The sequence below is a fragment of the Doryrhamphus excisus genome, linkage group LG15 (genome assembly GCF_037039965.1).
Source record: "Doryrhamphus excisus strain RoL-2023G ecotype Guam linkage group LG15, RoL_Dexc_Guam_v1.1, whole genome shotgun sequence".
NCBI classification, from domain to species: domain Eukaryota; kingdom Metazoa; phylum Chordata; class Actinopteri; order Syngnathiformes; family Syngnathidae; genus Doryrhamphus; species Doryrhamphus excisus.
This window is the reverse complement of record NC_136371.1, coordinates 14,594,510-14,610,166: the sequence shown is the minus strand read 5'-3', so window position 1 is coordinate 14,610,166 and position 15,657 is coordinate 14,594,510. Positions and strand designations below refer to the sequence as shown.

The window sequence follows — 15,657 nt, the reverse complement described above, 5'->3', positions numbered from 1 at the left end:
CCCAAAAAAAAATTGTTTTTATTCTGAGCATGTTGGGGGTTTATTATATAATTTATCTTTAACAACTAAAAATGTATAACAGTTTTTGTAAGTGTTGAGATGATCCAGATTACTGTTACTATTACCAGCTACTCCATAAAGTACAGAAGCATTAAAAAAGAAGCGCCAAAAGGAAGTCATGTGACATTTTATTTTTGTTTCCTCTCTTTGGCTTTGTTGTAGTTGCTAATGTCCGTGCTTGGAGTGGTGGAGGTTGAATCCAATTAGGAGTTGCAAAGCCACGGGTCAAGCGATGGTGGGTGGGTGTGTGGGTGTATGGGAGGGAGGGGTGTGGTGGTGGTCACAGAACACATGGTGATGATATAGCTGACGGGAGGAGGTGGACTTTGTGGCAAAAATGACAAAATGACAGACGCTACACAGAAGAGTGTGAGAGCTTTTAGAGTTTCCAGGTATGTGTGTGTGTGTGTGTGTGTGGGAGTGTCCTCCCCTGCTGTTGGAGGATGGTATGGTCCATGTTGCCTAGGTGAGAGGCCACATCAGCCGAGCCCATTGTGCTCAAGGGCTTTGGCCGCTACAAGCACACAGACTGGCTGCTTTCACGCTTTCTGGACATGTTGGGATTCTACTCACAGGTACTTCCTCTTTCCCACCTTTGTCTCATGCCTGCGCCAATATAATTCTGTGTTGCAATCAAAAAGTAGTGCGTGAGTTGACATAATAATTTAGGATATATTGGATATAGTGTATAGTGTGGATAACAGCTCCACATGATCAGGTTTTTGGTGGTTATTGTCCTTCGCTCATGCTTTACTTCCCAGATAAGCCCATCTGTGATGACTCTGGCAGTTTGCTTTGTGTTGTCGTGTTTGTAGGCCCCACGTTCCGGGCCTGTCGTCAGCAGGCTTTTGACTCGGCAGCACAGCTCAGGTGACGGAAGTTTAAATATCTCATTTTGGACAGGTGAACCGTCGGCCACGGGATGATGCAGTGGCGTGCTTTGTGTTTCTCCCACTGCTGGTGGAGCTCAGTGTGACATTGTCTGCTCTCTCCACAAGGCAAACATTCCAGACTGCCGGCCCACAAGGACACAGAATCAAAAGTGGCAAAAAAGCTTGTGAAATACTTTTGCACACACATGTTTAGTGTTAAAAGGTTATTGAATGCAGCTCTTCTTGACATGAGAGCTACTTTCCAAAAGCCTAGATTACAGCAAGGACGCCATGCAGGACAATAACTCCTCCCCTCCTCTCAAATCCCCTTTTATAATCCCTCCAGAAATCTGCCGGCAGCACAAGGTGTGTGGTTTGTACACGGCACGGGCTCTTGTGTCACACGGGAGTGAAGGTGCAGTGAAGTGCAACTTCTTTTCAGGCGTCTGTCCTTGCGTTTGGTGAGTTTTTTTTTTTTCTTCTTTACGACGGTAAATCAGTCTTGTCTTACTGGCCATTCAGTGTCAAATGTCACAAGCTGATGAAGCGTTGATACACCTCAGAGCTCCACCGGCGGGGTTGCATCTTGAGTGTCTTACACCCCCCGCCCCTCCACCCCCACCCCATTATTGACCAGCTCCTCTATCAAAATGTTACTTTCTGAAAGATTCAATCATAGACATAATCCAGCATGTACTTTTAGCATTGGTCAACACAGATTATCAACATAAACGGGGCCTATTTAAGGGGGTTCTATCCAGGTCAGGGGTCACCGCCTCTTTTGAGATACTACTGTCCAATCTTTGGGATGTTGCCAGTCGATTACGAGAATAATGTAGTTCAGTCCGGCCAAAAATGTAGTATTACATCAATGCACTCACCACGCCCATACGCCTTGCCGCCCTCAGAGCCTCACAAGCTGCAGTGAGGAGCCCAGTCCCCAAAACCCAACCGGAAATGGCCTTCCTTGTATTGAATAGTTGATGAGTTGATTCAAAGTCTGACTCAACTATCAATCATATGAAAATGTCATGTGATCAAGATTTTACCACTGTAACTAAATGGGGGGGGTGCCCACGGCTCCTGTTGAGCATACAGTTTTACAAAGAATATCTTTGGTTTTGTTATAAATAGCCTATTTTGATTTTTTTTGTGTCTATTTTGTGTTTTGCTATGAAAAAAATCCTTCAAAGTGTGTAAATATTTGGAAAATTGCAACTTGTGTCACCAGCTTCTTCGATAGAGCACATCATCATTGGATATCGTTTAAAACGAGAAAGGCTGTGCGCTTTAAAAAAACATTTGACTATTAGATTCAACTTCCTAGAAGACAGCCTTATTTCTGTGTGTTAGATAAGAGTATAAAATAAAAAATACAATATACAGAAATGGAGGAAAACTGTGTCAAGAAACTGTTGTAGGTTCCATCCATCCATCCTTTTTCTATACGACTTATCTTCTAAGGTTGTGGAGCCTATCCTTTTTGGCGAGAGGCGGGGTACACCCTGGACTGGTGGCCAGCCAATCACAGGGCACATATAGACAAACATTCACACTCACATTCATACCTATGGACAATTTGGAGTCACCAATTAACCTAGCATGTTTTTGGAATGTGGGAGGAAACCGGAGTACCCAGAGAAAACCCACGCATGCACGGGGAGAACATGCAATACGTATTGGTATACAAGTATACGTAAGCATCACCTGACCGGCTAATGTCTGTGTTTCCACGCCAACAAAGGTGAACAGGGTTGCTATATGTGTTGGTGCTGTTTCCCCATGTCTCCATCTGTTTCAGAGAAAATCGTCATGACAAATCATCTCTCCTTTCTCCTTTTCTCTCCCTTGCTCGGCACGATTAGGGCTAAAATGGTTGATGTTGTCTCGCCACACACAATGCCATCGGAAAGCGAAGTTCATGTGGCGAGGTGCTTTCTCACCAAGATTTTGCGAAGCTCCATGAGGTACAATTAAGTAGCTGGCCTGTAGCTATGTAGGTGTCCTCTGATCACTTAGCGTTTCCTATTTTAGCCTCATTCTTCAGATTGTAAATCTTTAACAATTCCCTGTGTCAAACAAGAATGATAAACGTCTTTCTTTTGCGACACGCTACCCAGGAAGAACCGCTTCAAAGGGTATGTGAGACCAAAGAGGATTACTCTTAAAGTGAAACAGACTCCATATTGGTCAGATTGTTACCGACATTAGCCTCGCGACGTTGACAGGCACACATGACACATGAGTAAGGTTCTCTTTCAGGCAAGGCAAGTTACCAATATTTCCATTTACATAGTAAAGTTTTTTTTCTGCCAGGCTGCAACCCTTTATGTCCGGTATAAAGACTCCAACATGCTCCTTGGATCCTATCCCTTTTTCATTCATTAAACCCTGCCTCCACATCATCTCCCCGCTGATCACAAGTATCATTAACTCCTCCCTTATCACTGGATCCGTCCCACAGTCTCTCAAGCTGGCGGCAATCCCCCCCACACTCAAAGTCTGGTCTCGATCCCAATAACCTCTCCAATTTCCGTCCCATATCCAACCTCCCCTTTCTGTCCAAAATCCTTGAACGTGTCATAGCTGCTCAACTTCGAACTCACCTCAACTCCAACAGCCTGTGTGAATCCTTCCAGTCCGGTTTCCGTCCCAAACACAGTACTGAAACGGCTCTTCTTAAAATCACCAATGATCTTCTTCTCTCCTCCGATTCCAGCCATCTTACCATCCTCATCCTCCTAGACCTCACCGCCTAGACCTGTCCCGCCTCAAAACCAGCCTCAATATCACTGATTCTGCACTGTCCTGGCTCCAATCATACCTCACCAATCGTCAACAGTTTGTGCACATAAATAGCTGCTCCTCCTCCATAGCCCCTTTACCTCAAGGTGTTCCCCAAGGTTCGGTGCTTGGTCCTCTTCTCTTCATCCTCTACATCAGGGGTGCTCACACTTTTTCAGCATGCGAGCTACTTTTAAAATGACCGAGTCAAAATGATCTACCGACTACAAAAATGCAAAACATCTATTTATTTTCAAATGTATTGAGGATTATTTGTACATACAATGTATGTTGATGTACCTTACATAACCAAATGAGCCAATATTGCAAAACACACATAATTAACTATTAACATTTTTTGTAATTACCTGAGTTATTTTGATGACTTTCACTGAATTGAATCAGCCAGGGATGCATAGTCCGGACAGTAGCACTTCGAAAAAGACATTGTGGGAAAAAAAAGTCCACCTCCCATTCCGTATGGAAGTGATATGTTTTTGCCTTTTTACTTGGTCCAGCTACTTCACTCATTTTAGTGACCATAAACTTTAGCGAGGGCTTAAAATCTGCCGCAATTCGCCGACTAGCTTAGCACTTTGCACCGTTGTTTACGCATGAGCGGTGACCTAAAGGTCAAAATTCAGTTGTCATCTGACTGGTTGTCCTGTATGTCAATCAAGTAACGGGGATGGATGATAGGCTGACATCGTAAGTTCTGCTGCATTTGAGACGTTGTTTGATTTGATTGGTCACCCGAAGGGCAACATTCAGTTGTCATCTGAATGGCTGCCCTGTATATCAATCAAGTGACGGCATTGATGCTAGGATGATATATTTTTTTAATGTCACGCCGCGATCGACCAGATCGACTTTTTTTTTTTTTTTTCGTCCCGTCCAAAATTTCCGCCTCAATTTCCACAGCTACACCGATGATATTCAACTATACATCTCTACCACCTCCATCACCTCCAACATCTACTCCACCCTCACCAACTGCTTAGCTGATATCAAAACTTGGATGGAACAAAATTTTCTCAAACTAGTGACAAAACAGATATTATCATCATTGGTCCCAAAAACACCACAGCGCCCACCCATAATTTCCATCTTCAATTTGACAGCGCCACCCTCACTCCATCCCCGCTCATCCGCAACCTTGGTATCCTCCTAGACCCCACCCTTTCATTTGAACCCCACATCAAACAGTTAACCCGGACTGCATTCTTCCATCTTAAGAACATAGCCCGACTCCGTCCATCACTTACATTCTCTGCCGCTGAATCCCTAATCCATGCATTCATCACCTCCAGAATCGACTACTGCAACAGCATTCTCTACGGTACACCCTCCAAAACCCTCAACAAACTACAATATATTCAGAACTCCGCTGCCCGCCTCCTCACCGCCACATTACCCCTGTCCTCCAAAACCTCCACTGGCTTCCCGTCCCCCAACGCATTCACTTCAAAGTTCTTCTCATCACCTACAAAGCCCTCCACGATCTGACCCCCCCATATCTCACAGACCTCCTCCATCCACATAATCCCCCGCGTCCCCTTCGCTCCTCAGACTCCAACCTCCTGGCACTCCCCTGTAAGACCAAGCTCCGAACCTGGGGAGACAGAGCCTTCTCCATCGCTGCCCCCACTCTCTGGAACTCTTTGCCCCACTCACTCCGTGCTTGCCCTGACCTTCCCAACTTCAAAAAACAACTCAAAACCCACCTCTTTAAATCTGTTTTTAATGTCTAACCTTTTATATCTGACTGCTGTGCCCCGCCCCGCTTTTTTAACTGTGTATTAACCAATGAATGTTGTATTTTGGTGTGTCTTTCATTCTGTTTACTTGTTCTATTCAACTTCATTCTTTTGTAAAGTGTCTTTGAGTATCTTGAAAAGCGCTATACAAATAAAATGTATTATTATTATTATTATTATTATGTCACATTTTGTTGACTATTTCTATCAAATAGTCAGAAACAGGCTTCTTTTTCTATGGAAGCCCATTTCCGGCGCTGTATAAAAAAAATATCCCAATGGTAAATCAAAATTACGAGATAAAAAGTCGAAATTACAAGATAGAAAGTCGAAAGGTGCCGTCATCTTCGTCACTTGGCAAAATGGCTAGACAGTTGTGAACAGCCACATACCTTTTATTATTTTGGTGCCTCAAAATTCTTTCCAATGTGCGTTTGTTTAGTACAATTCGATGTGAATTCACCAGCAAATGAAGTATTTCATCACTTGTAAAGCCACACTTAAAGTACTCCTCAATGTACTCACAATCCACGTCTGAACAGGAGAGAAGAGCTGCTGCTACTCTTCTACAAAGCTATCTCATTATTTTAACTTTTTATCTCACTTTTATGACTTTTTATCTCATAATTTCGACTTTCTTATCTCAAAAATGTTCTTGCTATTGCCACTTTTTATCTCGTTATTGCCACTTTTTATCTCGTTATTGCCACTTTTTATCTCAAAATTTAGACTTTCTCTCTCATAATTTAGACTTTCTTATCTCAAAATCTTGACTTATGTTGTAATTGTGAGTTTTTATCTCGTTATTTCAACTTATCTCACTAGTATGACTCATAATTTTGCCTTTTTATTTTGAATTGTGATTTTTTTATCTCGTTATTTTGACTTTTTATCTCGTAATTTCGACTTTTTATCATCATTTCGACTTACCATTTTTTTTTTTCAGTGGCGGAAACTGACTTCTATATTTTTCAGATACAGTACTCATAAAAAATAGTACTGTTCAGGTGCCTATGCCCATCGATGGACTTACATTTGGTTCCTCTTCATCCCAGAAGTGTCAACCATCTACATTTGGGGGCATTCCAGACCGAGACAAATCCCACAATCCTTTGCAATTTGAGCAGTGAACATAATTTTAATACTGTATTTCCATGGATTGTGTAAGGTACAATTTGGGTTGAAGCAGGCATGTGCCAGGATTTCAGATCATGTTTTTAATAATCGAAAATGTGTTTGGAATTGGGGTTCTGAAAAGGTTTTTCCATGTGTCAAACTTTTTCTGAATATTTACCGTATTGAGGTTAACATAGGGATATTGTGTCCATATGAACATGAAGAAGTAAACCGAAATTGAGAATAGGACACTCCATTGTGATACCTTTCAGTTCTGGGATCTTTTATGTGCTGCAATGTTTAAAGCATTCCTTGTATTTCTATTTGGCAGAAAGAATGATTCCAGCTCACGGCCTCATTCCTGGCATTCTTCCAAGCTGAAAGAGGAGGAGTCAGAGTGTCCTGGCAGAGAGTCCACGTCGGTGCCAGTGTGGCAGCCAAAGGAGGCAAGGTGGGTAGACTAGAGTAAATCCTAAAGAATAGTGGTAGGTTATGACACTGTAACTTTACACGGTCATCTGACCCAACACACCAGGTCCAAGGAGTCATCCTTTCAAGTGGACCAGAATAACCTGCATCTGCGAACTGGGCAGCTGAGCCCAGCGGACGGCATGGAGAAACTCGAGCGTCCTGCTCATCCCTTCCCAGCAGATTGTTCTTCTCCAACTACATACACCAGCATCACTGAGCCTCTCAGTAAAACACAAAGCAGAAGAGACACATTCAGCTGCTTCTCCGCTGTCTCGGGTCCTCCGTTTCTCGATCCAAGGACGGGGACGAGTATTGAAAACATTTTTTTCAAGGGATTTCCCGGTGGAGGGTCTGTTTCAACAGAGCGGCCCAAATACTTGCAGGCTCTTCACCTCGAGGGGTCATGGTTACATGAGCGGAACTCATCTCGGATGACGAGTGATCTGAGGCCCGGCGCTGGCCCATTGCGGCAGGTACCAGAGAAGAAGAAATCTCCGTCTCCGCCTCTCCAATTGCAAAGTGATAGTTTTGCTGCCACAAAGGTGTTGTGGCAGCAAAATACATACTCTGAGGGACCTGAGAGACATCGAAGAACTTATGACAGGATGGGTGAAAAGCTGACCGATAGCAACAAATCCCTCTCAGATAAACCCTCAGAATCTCGACGTAGCTTCACCCCGCTGTCTGACAAGGAGTTACTCCATCCCAATAGAGCAGGTGAACACAATCAACCACGCCCAAAGAAACATTTCTCCTTGTCCAGCACTGATGTCAGATTGTCTCATCACACCAACATACCAGCCCACCAGAGGCAATACAGTGACGAGAGTCCTTTCTACACCCAGACATTCTTAGCTCCTCCCACCAATATTCAGAGTGTTGGAAGTTACTATCGCAGTCTTCAGGATCTGCCGATGAAGACGTACATTGCACCCACAAAAATAGAAAACAGAGAACAGAACAGATACTCAGGCCCGGTCAACAAAAAGACCAGGCCTGTGCCATATAATGAAAATAAGGAACACAGTGGCCCTCTAAGAAATGTCCTCCTTGACCATCAAAGTTCTGAACGCTCCCACAGCCCTCAGGAAGCCACAAAGAGAAGTGAAGGACAGGCAATTTTCTCAGTTCATCAAAATAAAAAGCATTTCAGCCTTTCAAGACTCCATGATCCCTGGGTGCCTCAAGAAGACCACAGAATATCCGCCTTGAGGACCCCGTTACTTCATTCTCTGGCACAGGAGAGTAGAACAGTCCCGCCCACGAGCACCGCGTCACCCCAGAATGTCTACGACTCCAGTTGCGGGAAAGTCGGTCGGCGCAGTGACCGTTTTGCCACCACACTACGGAATGAAGTGAGGCAGAAGCAAGTTGAGCTGCAAAAAAGCCGTAGTGCCGCGACGCTGACTTGCAATGTCGATGATGCCAACCTGGCGGAGTGGAAAGCTGGAGAGACGTCTACATCGTGTAGCGTCTCCTCCTCAAACACGTACAAAGACAATCTGAAAGAGGCGCAGGCCAGGGTTCTTAAGGCAACCTCCTTCCAGAGACGAGATCTAGAGCCCTTTGGAGGAGAGGCGCCAGTCTTTAAAACCACCAATGGACGTGTTAGAGGGCGTAAGCGCTTTCCCTTGGCCAAGCGAACACATTCTTTCTCAGAACCGGACAAGATAGACAGACTAGGAATGGACAGAGAGCATCAGGTTGCGTCATTTCCCCAAATGGAATTGTTTGATGCCAAGCCTGCAGTTTCTGAGCCGGTTAAGTCAGTGACAAAGTCCGGTACAGAAAGCAAGGACAGAACTTTATCAGAAAAAGTGGAGGTGACTCATCTGTGTGGCGAAGCCAGCTCCCTGAACCCTCCATGGGAGGAGGTCCAACAGGACCAACAGAGGCTGGGAACCTTTGCTGAGTACCAAGCCTCATGGAGAAAACAGAAGAGGACATCAGAGGCCAAGATCCAAGGCAGGTATTACTCAGCAGAGAACATCCTAGACACCGAAGCTGAGGAGGAGGTTATGTGCTTCCATGAGAGAGCCAGATCTTCTCCCTCTGCAGACTTCCATGCACAGGTGAGCCAAAGTGCTGTATAGAGGTTCTTGTGTCAGTTTCTATTTTTGAATAGACAAAATTCATGCTTTAGAATTTTCTATTTCACACAAAAACATTCCTTATTTTTTAGAATAGTCCATCCCTGTTGAGAAATACACAAGACAAGCAGAGCAGCGACAGGTAAGGCTCTCTAGTAACAAACCATCAGTCCCGTTTATGATGTCAACCAAGCGTTTGTTGGTGAGGCGTAGCAGTCAATCATTAAAAACGGATTTAAACAGGTGGATTTTGAGTTGTTTTTTGAAGGTCGGGGCAAGCACGGAGTGAATGGGGTGGGGGCAGCGAGGGAGAAGGCTCTGTTCGGAGCTTGGTTTTACAGGGGAGTGCCAGGAGGTTGGAGTCTGAGGAGCAAAGGGGACGCGGGGGATTGTGTGGATGAAGGAGATCTGTGAGGTATGGAGGGGTCAGATTGTGGAGAGCTTTGTAGGAGATGAGAAGGACTTTGAAATGGATACGTTGGGGGATGGGAAGCCAGTGGAGGTTTTTAAGGACCGGGGTAATGTGTTCACGGGAGCGGGTGGAGATATAGCTGAATAGGTGCAGATTCCGGAAGAGCCAGAAAGCTTTCTGTGCTGGTTATTGTGTGTAACTGCTCTATAGGAGTCCACAACTCAATACAAAAAGCTGGACAATGTGCATAATATGTCCCTGATGACATTTGGGCCATTTCCAGTTGTTTTCTGTGTCATGTCCTAATGTTGGTAGTGTTTGGAGTCTATAGTAGTTTTTAACATTTTTACAGCTTTTTGTCTTTTACCTTTATAGCTTACCTTTAAAAACAGTTATCTGGTAGTAGGTATGTTGTGACATGTGTGTGACTTGTCACTGTACCGTTATTTTTATTTTTCAATTTACATAGTGTGTTAATACACAATCACCCTGAAACCTAAAATCCCAAATTGTGATTTATTTTTTTGTGTGTGTATAAAAATATCTTGCATGTGCAATGAACCTTTCTTGCAATATAACATGTTATATTCCAAATCGCAAAACCAGACAAGGCCTCAGGCAGTTACACTTTACTAGCTATGTATACAACAAACAACGTGTCTCAGTCTAAAAAAAAATTTATGTCCACTTCAAGAAAGCTGACTGTAACCTCCATGATCACTCAGAGGGAACTAAATCAGGCCTGTGTTTCACAGGGATGATGCGTGTCTTTGTCTCATTCGGCCACTCGAAAGCACTGTTGGCTCGTCTTTCCCCCCTCACCCTCTGAAACCAAATGAGTGTTTGTGCTTTGATTCAAATCAATGTTGTTTATTTGCCTGCTAGGAAAGAACCCCCCTTTCCAGGCACCACTGAGAACCAGACTGGCCAAGATACTGTCCGCCCTGCCGATGTCGGGGTCTCCTCTGGCCCTCATAACCTGAGCCCTGTCCTTGACTCCCGGCACTCAGCCCCAAACCCACAAGCCAATGGCGTGCCACCATCCCGTCCCCATTCAGATCCTGAAACAACTTCCTCATCTCAGGATTTCCTCTCAGAGGCCCTTGAGGAACCAGCGATGCTGCGGCCGCCATTGGGCTTGGAGACCCAGCAGTACGCCTCTACTGAGAGGCCCACCCCTGCTGAATCACCTCACTTGTGCAGGATGCCTGGACCTGACAGGAATAACGAAGAAGCCGAGGAACGAAAGGAGCAGTCTGCATCTATCACCTCTTTGTCTTGTCTTGCGCTAAATCAAGCGTGCTCTCCTTCACCGTCACTTTCTGTGCAGGAGGACTCAACTCAAAGGTAAGCAGCTTATCTGAAGGGCTTGGAATCGACGTCATCTCTTTGTCTGCTTCTTATATCGGTTTTCTGTCCTAGGAATGTCAAATTACTGAACAACAGTGAATCTTTTTGCAGATCTGAAAATGACTTCAAGCTCTGTGAAGCTGTGATGTATTCAGGGACGATCGTCCAAAATGAAACTAGCACTGAGTGTTCAGACGTAGAGAGAGTCGTCTCCCCGTCAGATATGTGGTGGTGTCCTGGCATCAACATCTCCCTGCATGGCGAGGCGTCACCCTCCTCACTATTTGTCTGCAGTCACCAGCCCACGATGGACCCCGGACTTGGTCCAGTCAAAGGGAACAGTCTTGAGTTAGGTCCAATGGGGGAAGAGGCCAAGAGAGAGCAGCTGGTACGGGACATTATGGGCAAAGATAAATCTCTGGTGGACATTTTAGATCACAGTGGAAGGAAGACCACCATGGATCTGATGGAGGGAATATTTCCCCCAGAAGAGCAGATCCTTGAGGGGGCCCAGCAGCGCAGAAAAACCTCCAACGGCTCCAGGCTACCTATCACAAGCAGGTGAGGATCTCGTCAGCATTTTTGCTGAGTTACCTGGACTGCCTCCTGGTGGTCTTGGTCTTGATCATCATTTGTGTCTTCATTTGTTAGGAGGGAGGAGGATGATGTCTCAACAACAGGTTCCCTGGTTCCCAGCTCTTCCTACTACAACACGTCAGCTCCAAAGGCTGAGCTCCTCATCAAGATGAAGGACATGAAGGAACAGCTTTTGGAACAGGAGTCTGAAGATGAGCTGGACGTGGACCTAGCCAGTAAAAAGGTTGACTCTTTTAATGACTATTCATGACTTTTATTAAACTAATCTTTTGGATTTCTATCTCAAATATCTCCAGCACGAGCTCATCTCCAGCCTGGCAAAGAAGCTCGAGGTGCTTCGAGAAGCGCGTCAAAGCCTCCAGGAGGACATAGAAGACAATGATGCTTTGGGCTTGGAGGTGGAGACCACTGTGCAGCGTGTCTGTTTGCCCAACCAGCTCGACAAGTTCCGAATGTTTGTGGGCGACCTGGACAAGGTTGTGAGTCTGCTGCTGTCACTGTCTGGTCGTCTCGCCCGGGTGGAGAACGCCCTCAACAGCCTGGAAGATGAAGCGCCCCCGGAGGAGAAGGTAATTAGTATGATGTTTTTTTTTTTTTTGCAAAACTGTTCAAATTTCAAACATGTACTTCTTCTTATTAGCACACGCTGACTGAGAAACGCAAACTGCTAATACAACAGCATGAGGACGCCAAAGAACTGAAGGAGAACCTGGATCGGAGGGAGCGTCTGGTTTCCGCTATCATGGAAGCCCACTTGGACGCGGAGTGTCTGGATGACTATCGCCATTTTGTGAAGATGAAATCCGCTCTCATCATCGAGCAGCGGAAGCTGGAGGACAAGATCAAGCTGGGCAAGGAGCAGCTCAAGTGCCTGCTGGACAGTCTCCCAGCGGAGCAGAGGCCATGGCTATGATACCTTCAGGAGCGCAGGAAGAAACTCTCCACTGGCATCTGGACAGTATACACTGTGTTTGCTGGTTGAACTGTTTCCCTTGAACGTTTTTTTGTGGACAGGCAGGAAAATTGAAGAAATGGATTGAAACCGCAGTGATGTGTCATGTTTTCTCAGCCATTTCTTGTATTCTACTGCTTATCCTCACGAGGGTCGCAAGGGGTGCTGGAGCCTATCCCAGCTGTCTTCAGGCAAGAGGCGGGGTACACACGCCCGGCCCGGCCAATCACAGGGCACATATAGACAAACAACCATTCACACTCACATTCATACCTACAGACAATTTGGAGTTGCTAATTAACCTAGCATGTTTTTGGAATGGAGGATGAAACCCGGAGAAAACCCACACATGCACGGGATGAACATGCAAACTCCACACAGAGATGGCTGAGGGTGGAATTGAACTCGGGTCTGCTAGCTGTGAGGTCTGCGTGCTAACCACTCGACCGCCGTGCAGCCCAAGGTTCAGTTCAATTTGGGGTAATTAAAGGAACCGCATCCATTTATTCATTCATTTTCTACCGCTTATCCTCACGAGGTTCATGGGGGGTGCTGGAGCCTATCCCAACTGTTTTCGGGCAAGAGGCGGGGTACACCCTGGACTGGTGGCCAGCCAATCACAGGGCACATATAGACAAACAACCATTCACACTCACATTCATACCTATGGACAATTTGGAGTCGCCAATTAACCTAGCATGTTTTTGGAATGTGGGAGGCAACCAGAGAAAACCCACACATGCAAACTCCAGACAGAGATGGCCTAGGGTGGGATTGAACTCGGGTCTCCTAGCTTTGAGGTGTGCGTGCTAACCACTCACCCACCGTACAGATTCAGGTTCAGTTCAATTTGGGGTAATTAAAGGAACCGCATCCATTGATTCATTCATTCATTTTCTACCGCTTATCCTAACGAGGGTCGTGGGGGTGCTGGTGGCCAGCCAATCACAGGCTACATATAGACAAACAACCATTCACACTCACATTCATACCTATGGACAATTTGGAGTCGCCAATTAACCTAGCATGTTTTTGGAATGTGGGAGGAAACCAGAGTACCCGGAGAAAACCCACGCATGCACGGGGAGAACATGCTAACTCCACACAGAGATGGCCGAGGGTGGGATTGAACTCGAGTCTCCTGTGAGGTCTCCGTGCTAACCACTCGCCCGCCGTGCAGCCTGAACTGCATCCAACATATTGGAATTTTCAGACTTAAAGTATGTATGTTTCATATATCTTACGCTCGTTCAAAATAATGCGGAAGTGCCATATCATATTCAGCCACCCCTGCTTTCATCTTTACGCCACGCCTAAATGTCATGAACGGTTGGGTAGGCAGTACTGTTTTGTCACCTTTCCTTGAAAATGGCTACCGGAAAATGTTTTTTGTGAGTAACCTTTTGTTGCTGCAGTACGCCAAACTAGTTGTACCATTTGGTCATCTGGTCGAGGTGGCGCCCTGGAAGCAGCCGAACTGACTGACTCCTCTCAATGCAGAGGAGCAGTGGTTCTCAATCTATCTCTTAAGAGAGAGCCCAGCCACCTTACAGAGGATTAATTTCGGCCACTTGTATCCATGATGTCCTTTTGGTCACTACCCAAAGCTCAAGACCATAGGTAAACATTGGAACATAGAGTAGATCAACTGGTAAATTCAGAGCTGAATATCTCCCTCTGCAAATAGGCTTAAAAGAGTCGTTCGTTTGCTTCTGGCAGCATCTCGTTTGCAAGTGTGTTCCAATGATGACATTTTTCAGCAACTTGTTAGCTGGACCCTCCAGAAATTCCTGGCCTCATCCTGGACCAACCTACTGACCAGGTACTTTTTCAAGTTTGGGCTCTGAGGAAATGTAGTTTTGGTGGGAATGCGACAATGTTTTTCATAATCACAAGTAGCTGAAAGGGGCTCTTGTTAGTATCATAGTGTAGTAGTATCCTACACCAATAAATGTGTACTTTGTGTTACTGCACAGCTTGTGCATCAAAAAAAGAAACCCATAAAAACATGTCAGTCTTTATATTTACCTTGTATAAAACCGTATAAACTGTATTCATATGCATTGTGTGATAATAAAAGATTTAGGGTTTTCTTACCTTAGCAATCACTGGTTCTTATTTTCTGTTCAGTAGTTTACTGTCATATCAAAGTGCTCCTTTGTCAGGAGTTGTGGACGGAATCGGCCCCACTCCATTTCATTGGAGCAAAAGCAATAAAACGATCAGGTGATCATCTTCTTGTTTATCTTATATTTCCTGGTTGTAGAAACGAGCAATCAGGGCAAAAACCAAAAGAATGTTCGAGTAGCGACAGCCACAATAACAGTAAGAGACGTCAATCATTTACAGCGCCGTCATGACGGGAGTCGGTTTGGGTTAGTGGGATGAGGATAAGGAAGTGGGAGTATTGAACCTTTCCACTCAAGGTTTCACTCTGAAGAAACGTTGGCATTCTACAGGGTTGGGAAGGGGAATGTCAGGGTGTTTTTCTGCCTGACGTCGAAGCAACGGAGCACTAGAGGACATGTTGTTGACGTTCTGATGTGGACTTCTTGGTGAATTTGCCCCCCGCCATGACCCATCCCCAGCTTTGTGCTTTGTGGCTGGGCTGCATGGGCTGGATTCTAACTGCCGTGGCACTTGGACTGGTCCAGTGGAGGGTTTGGTTGGTGTATGACAACGAAGCAATCACCTCAGGCATGGCCTGGGTGGGCGTGTGGAGGCTCTGCTTCAACAGCCACACGCAGGTAAGCCCCGGCTTTGTGGTCACACACTGCAGGTACATCGGCTTCTCGGAGGCGTCCACACCACCTGAGATTGCGTCAAGTGCTCATGCTCCTGCCTGTGCTGGTGGGCTTGGTGGGGAACAGCAGTGGGGTTTATGCCCTGAGGAACGTCCACTTTGGATTGGAGAAGAACATTCCCAGCTGCTTCTTTATCACGGGAGCGCTGTTCTTGTCAGCTTCTGGGATGTCACTCGTTCCCCTCGCATGGAATCTAAGCTCTGTGGTGACCAATCAGACCATCGTGTTCCCCCCTGCGTTCAAAATGCCCCGGGCCCCTGATTCTCAGCATGTGGGCTGTGGCATCGCCATGGGTCTGGTGGGCACAGTCGTGATGGTTGTATCTGGGCTTATGTTCTGTAGATACGAGTCGCCAGTAAGGTTGCGGCGGGACGGCTGATAACCCAGCATTT

At 45.8% G+C, this 15,657-nt stretch overlaps 2 protein-coding genes across 8 annotated transcripts; both read left to right on the top strand.

The window, feature by feature from the left end:
* Positions 1-371: 371 nt before the first annotated feature.
* Positions 372-12,556, top strand: LOC131104452 (protein Shroom2-like). 7 transcript variants are annotated; one of them, XM_078796464.1, is made up of 13 exons: positions 600-635; positions 876-930; positions 1,279-1,393; positions 2,798-2,899; positions 3,053-3,070; positions 6,921-7,040; positions 7,125-9,132; positions 9,243-9,292; positions 10,448-10,909; positions 11,024-11,473; positions 11,564-11,732; positions 11,806-12,078; positions 12,150-12,556. In XM_078796464.1, the coding sequence occupies exons 1-13, from the start codon at positions 615-617 to the stop codon at positions 12,420-12,422; spliced, it is 4,116 nt and encodes a 1,371-aa protein (XP_078652590.1). In that variant the 5' UTR covers positions 600-614; the 3' UTR covers positions 12,423-12,556. The 7 variants fall into 7 exon arrangements, with proteins under 7 accessions (XP_057907624.2, XP_057907626.2, XP_057907629.2 ...); XM_058051643.2 differs by lacking the exon at positions 876-930 and having other exon boundaries at positions 500-635; XM_058051639.2 differs by lacking the exon at positions 876-930 and having other exon boundaries at positions 562-635; positions 964-1,393.
* Positions 12,557-15,034: 2,478 nt separating this feature from the next.
* On the top strand, positions 15,035-15,644 carry LOC131104677 (claudin-34-like). The gene is given in 2 exon segments (XM_058052124.2): positions 15,035-15,282; positions 15,284-15,644. Coding segments are annotated over 2 exon segments (609 nt in total).
* The last annotated feature ends 13 nt before the right edge of the window (positions 15,645-15,657 follow it).

Coding starts and splice junctions, on each gene's coding strand:
- LOC131104452 (XM_078796464.1), top strand. CDS start 615: ATGTTGGGATTCTACTCACAG. Junction 7,041..7,124: donor TGGCAGCCAAAGGAGGCAAG/GTGGGTAGACTA, acceptor CCAACACACCAG/GTCCAAGGAGTCATCCTTTC. Junction 11,474..11,563: donor AGGCTACCTATCACAAGCAG/GTGAGGATCTCG, acceptor TTCATTTGTTAG/GAGGGAGGAGGATGATGTCT.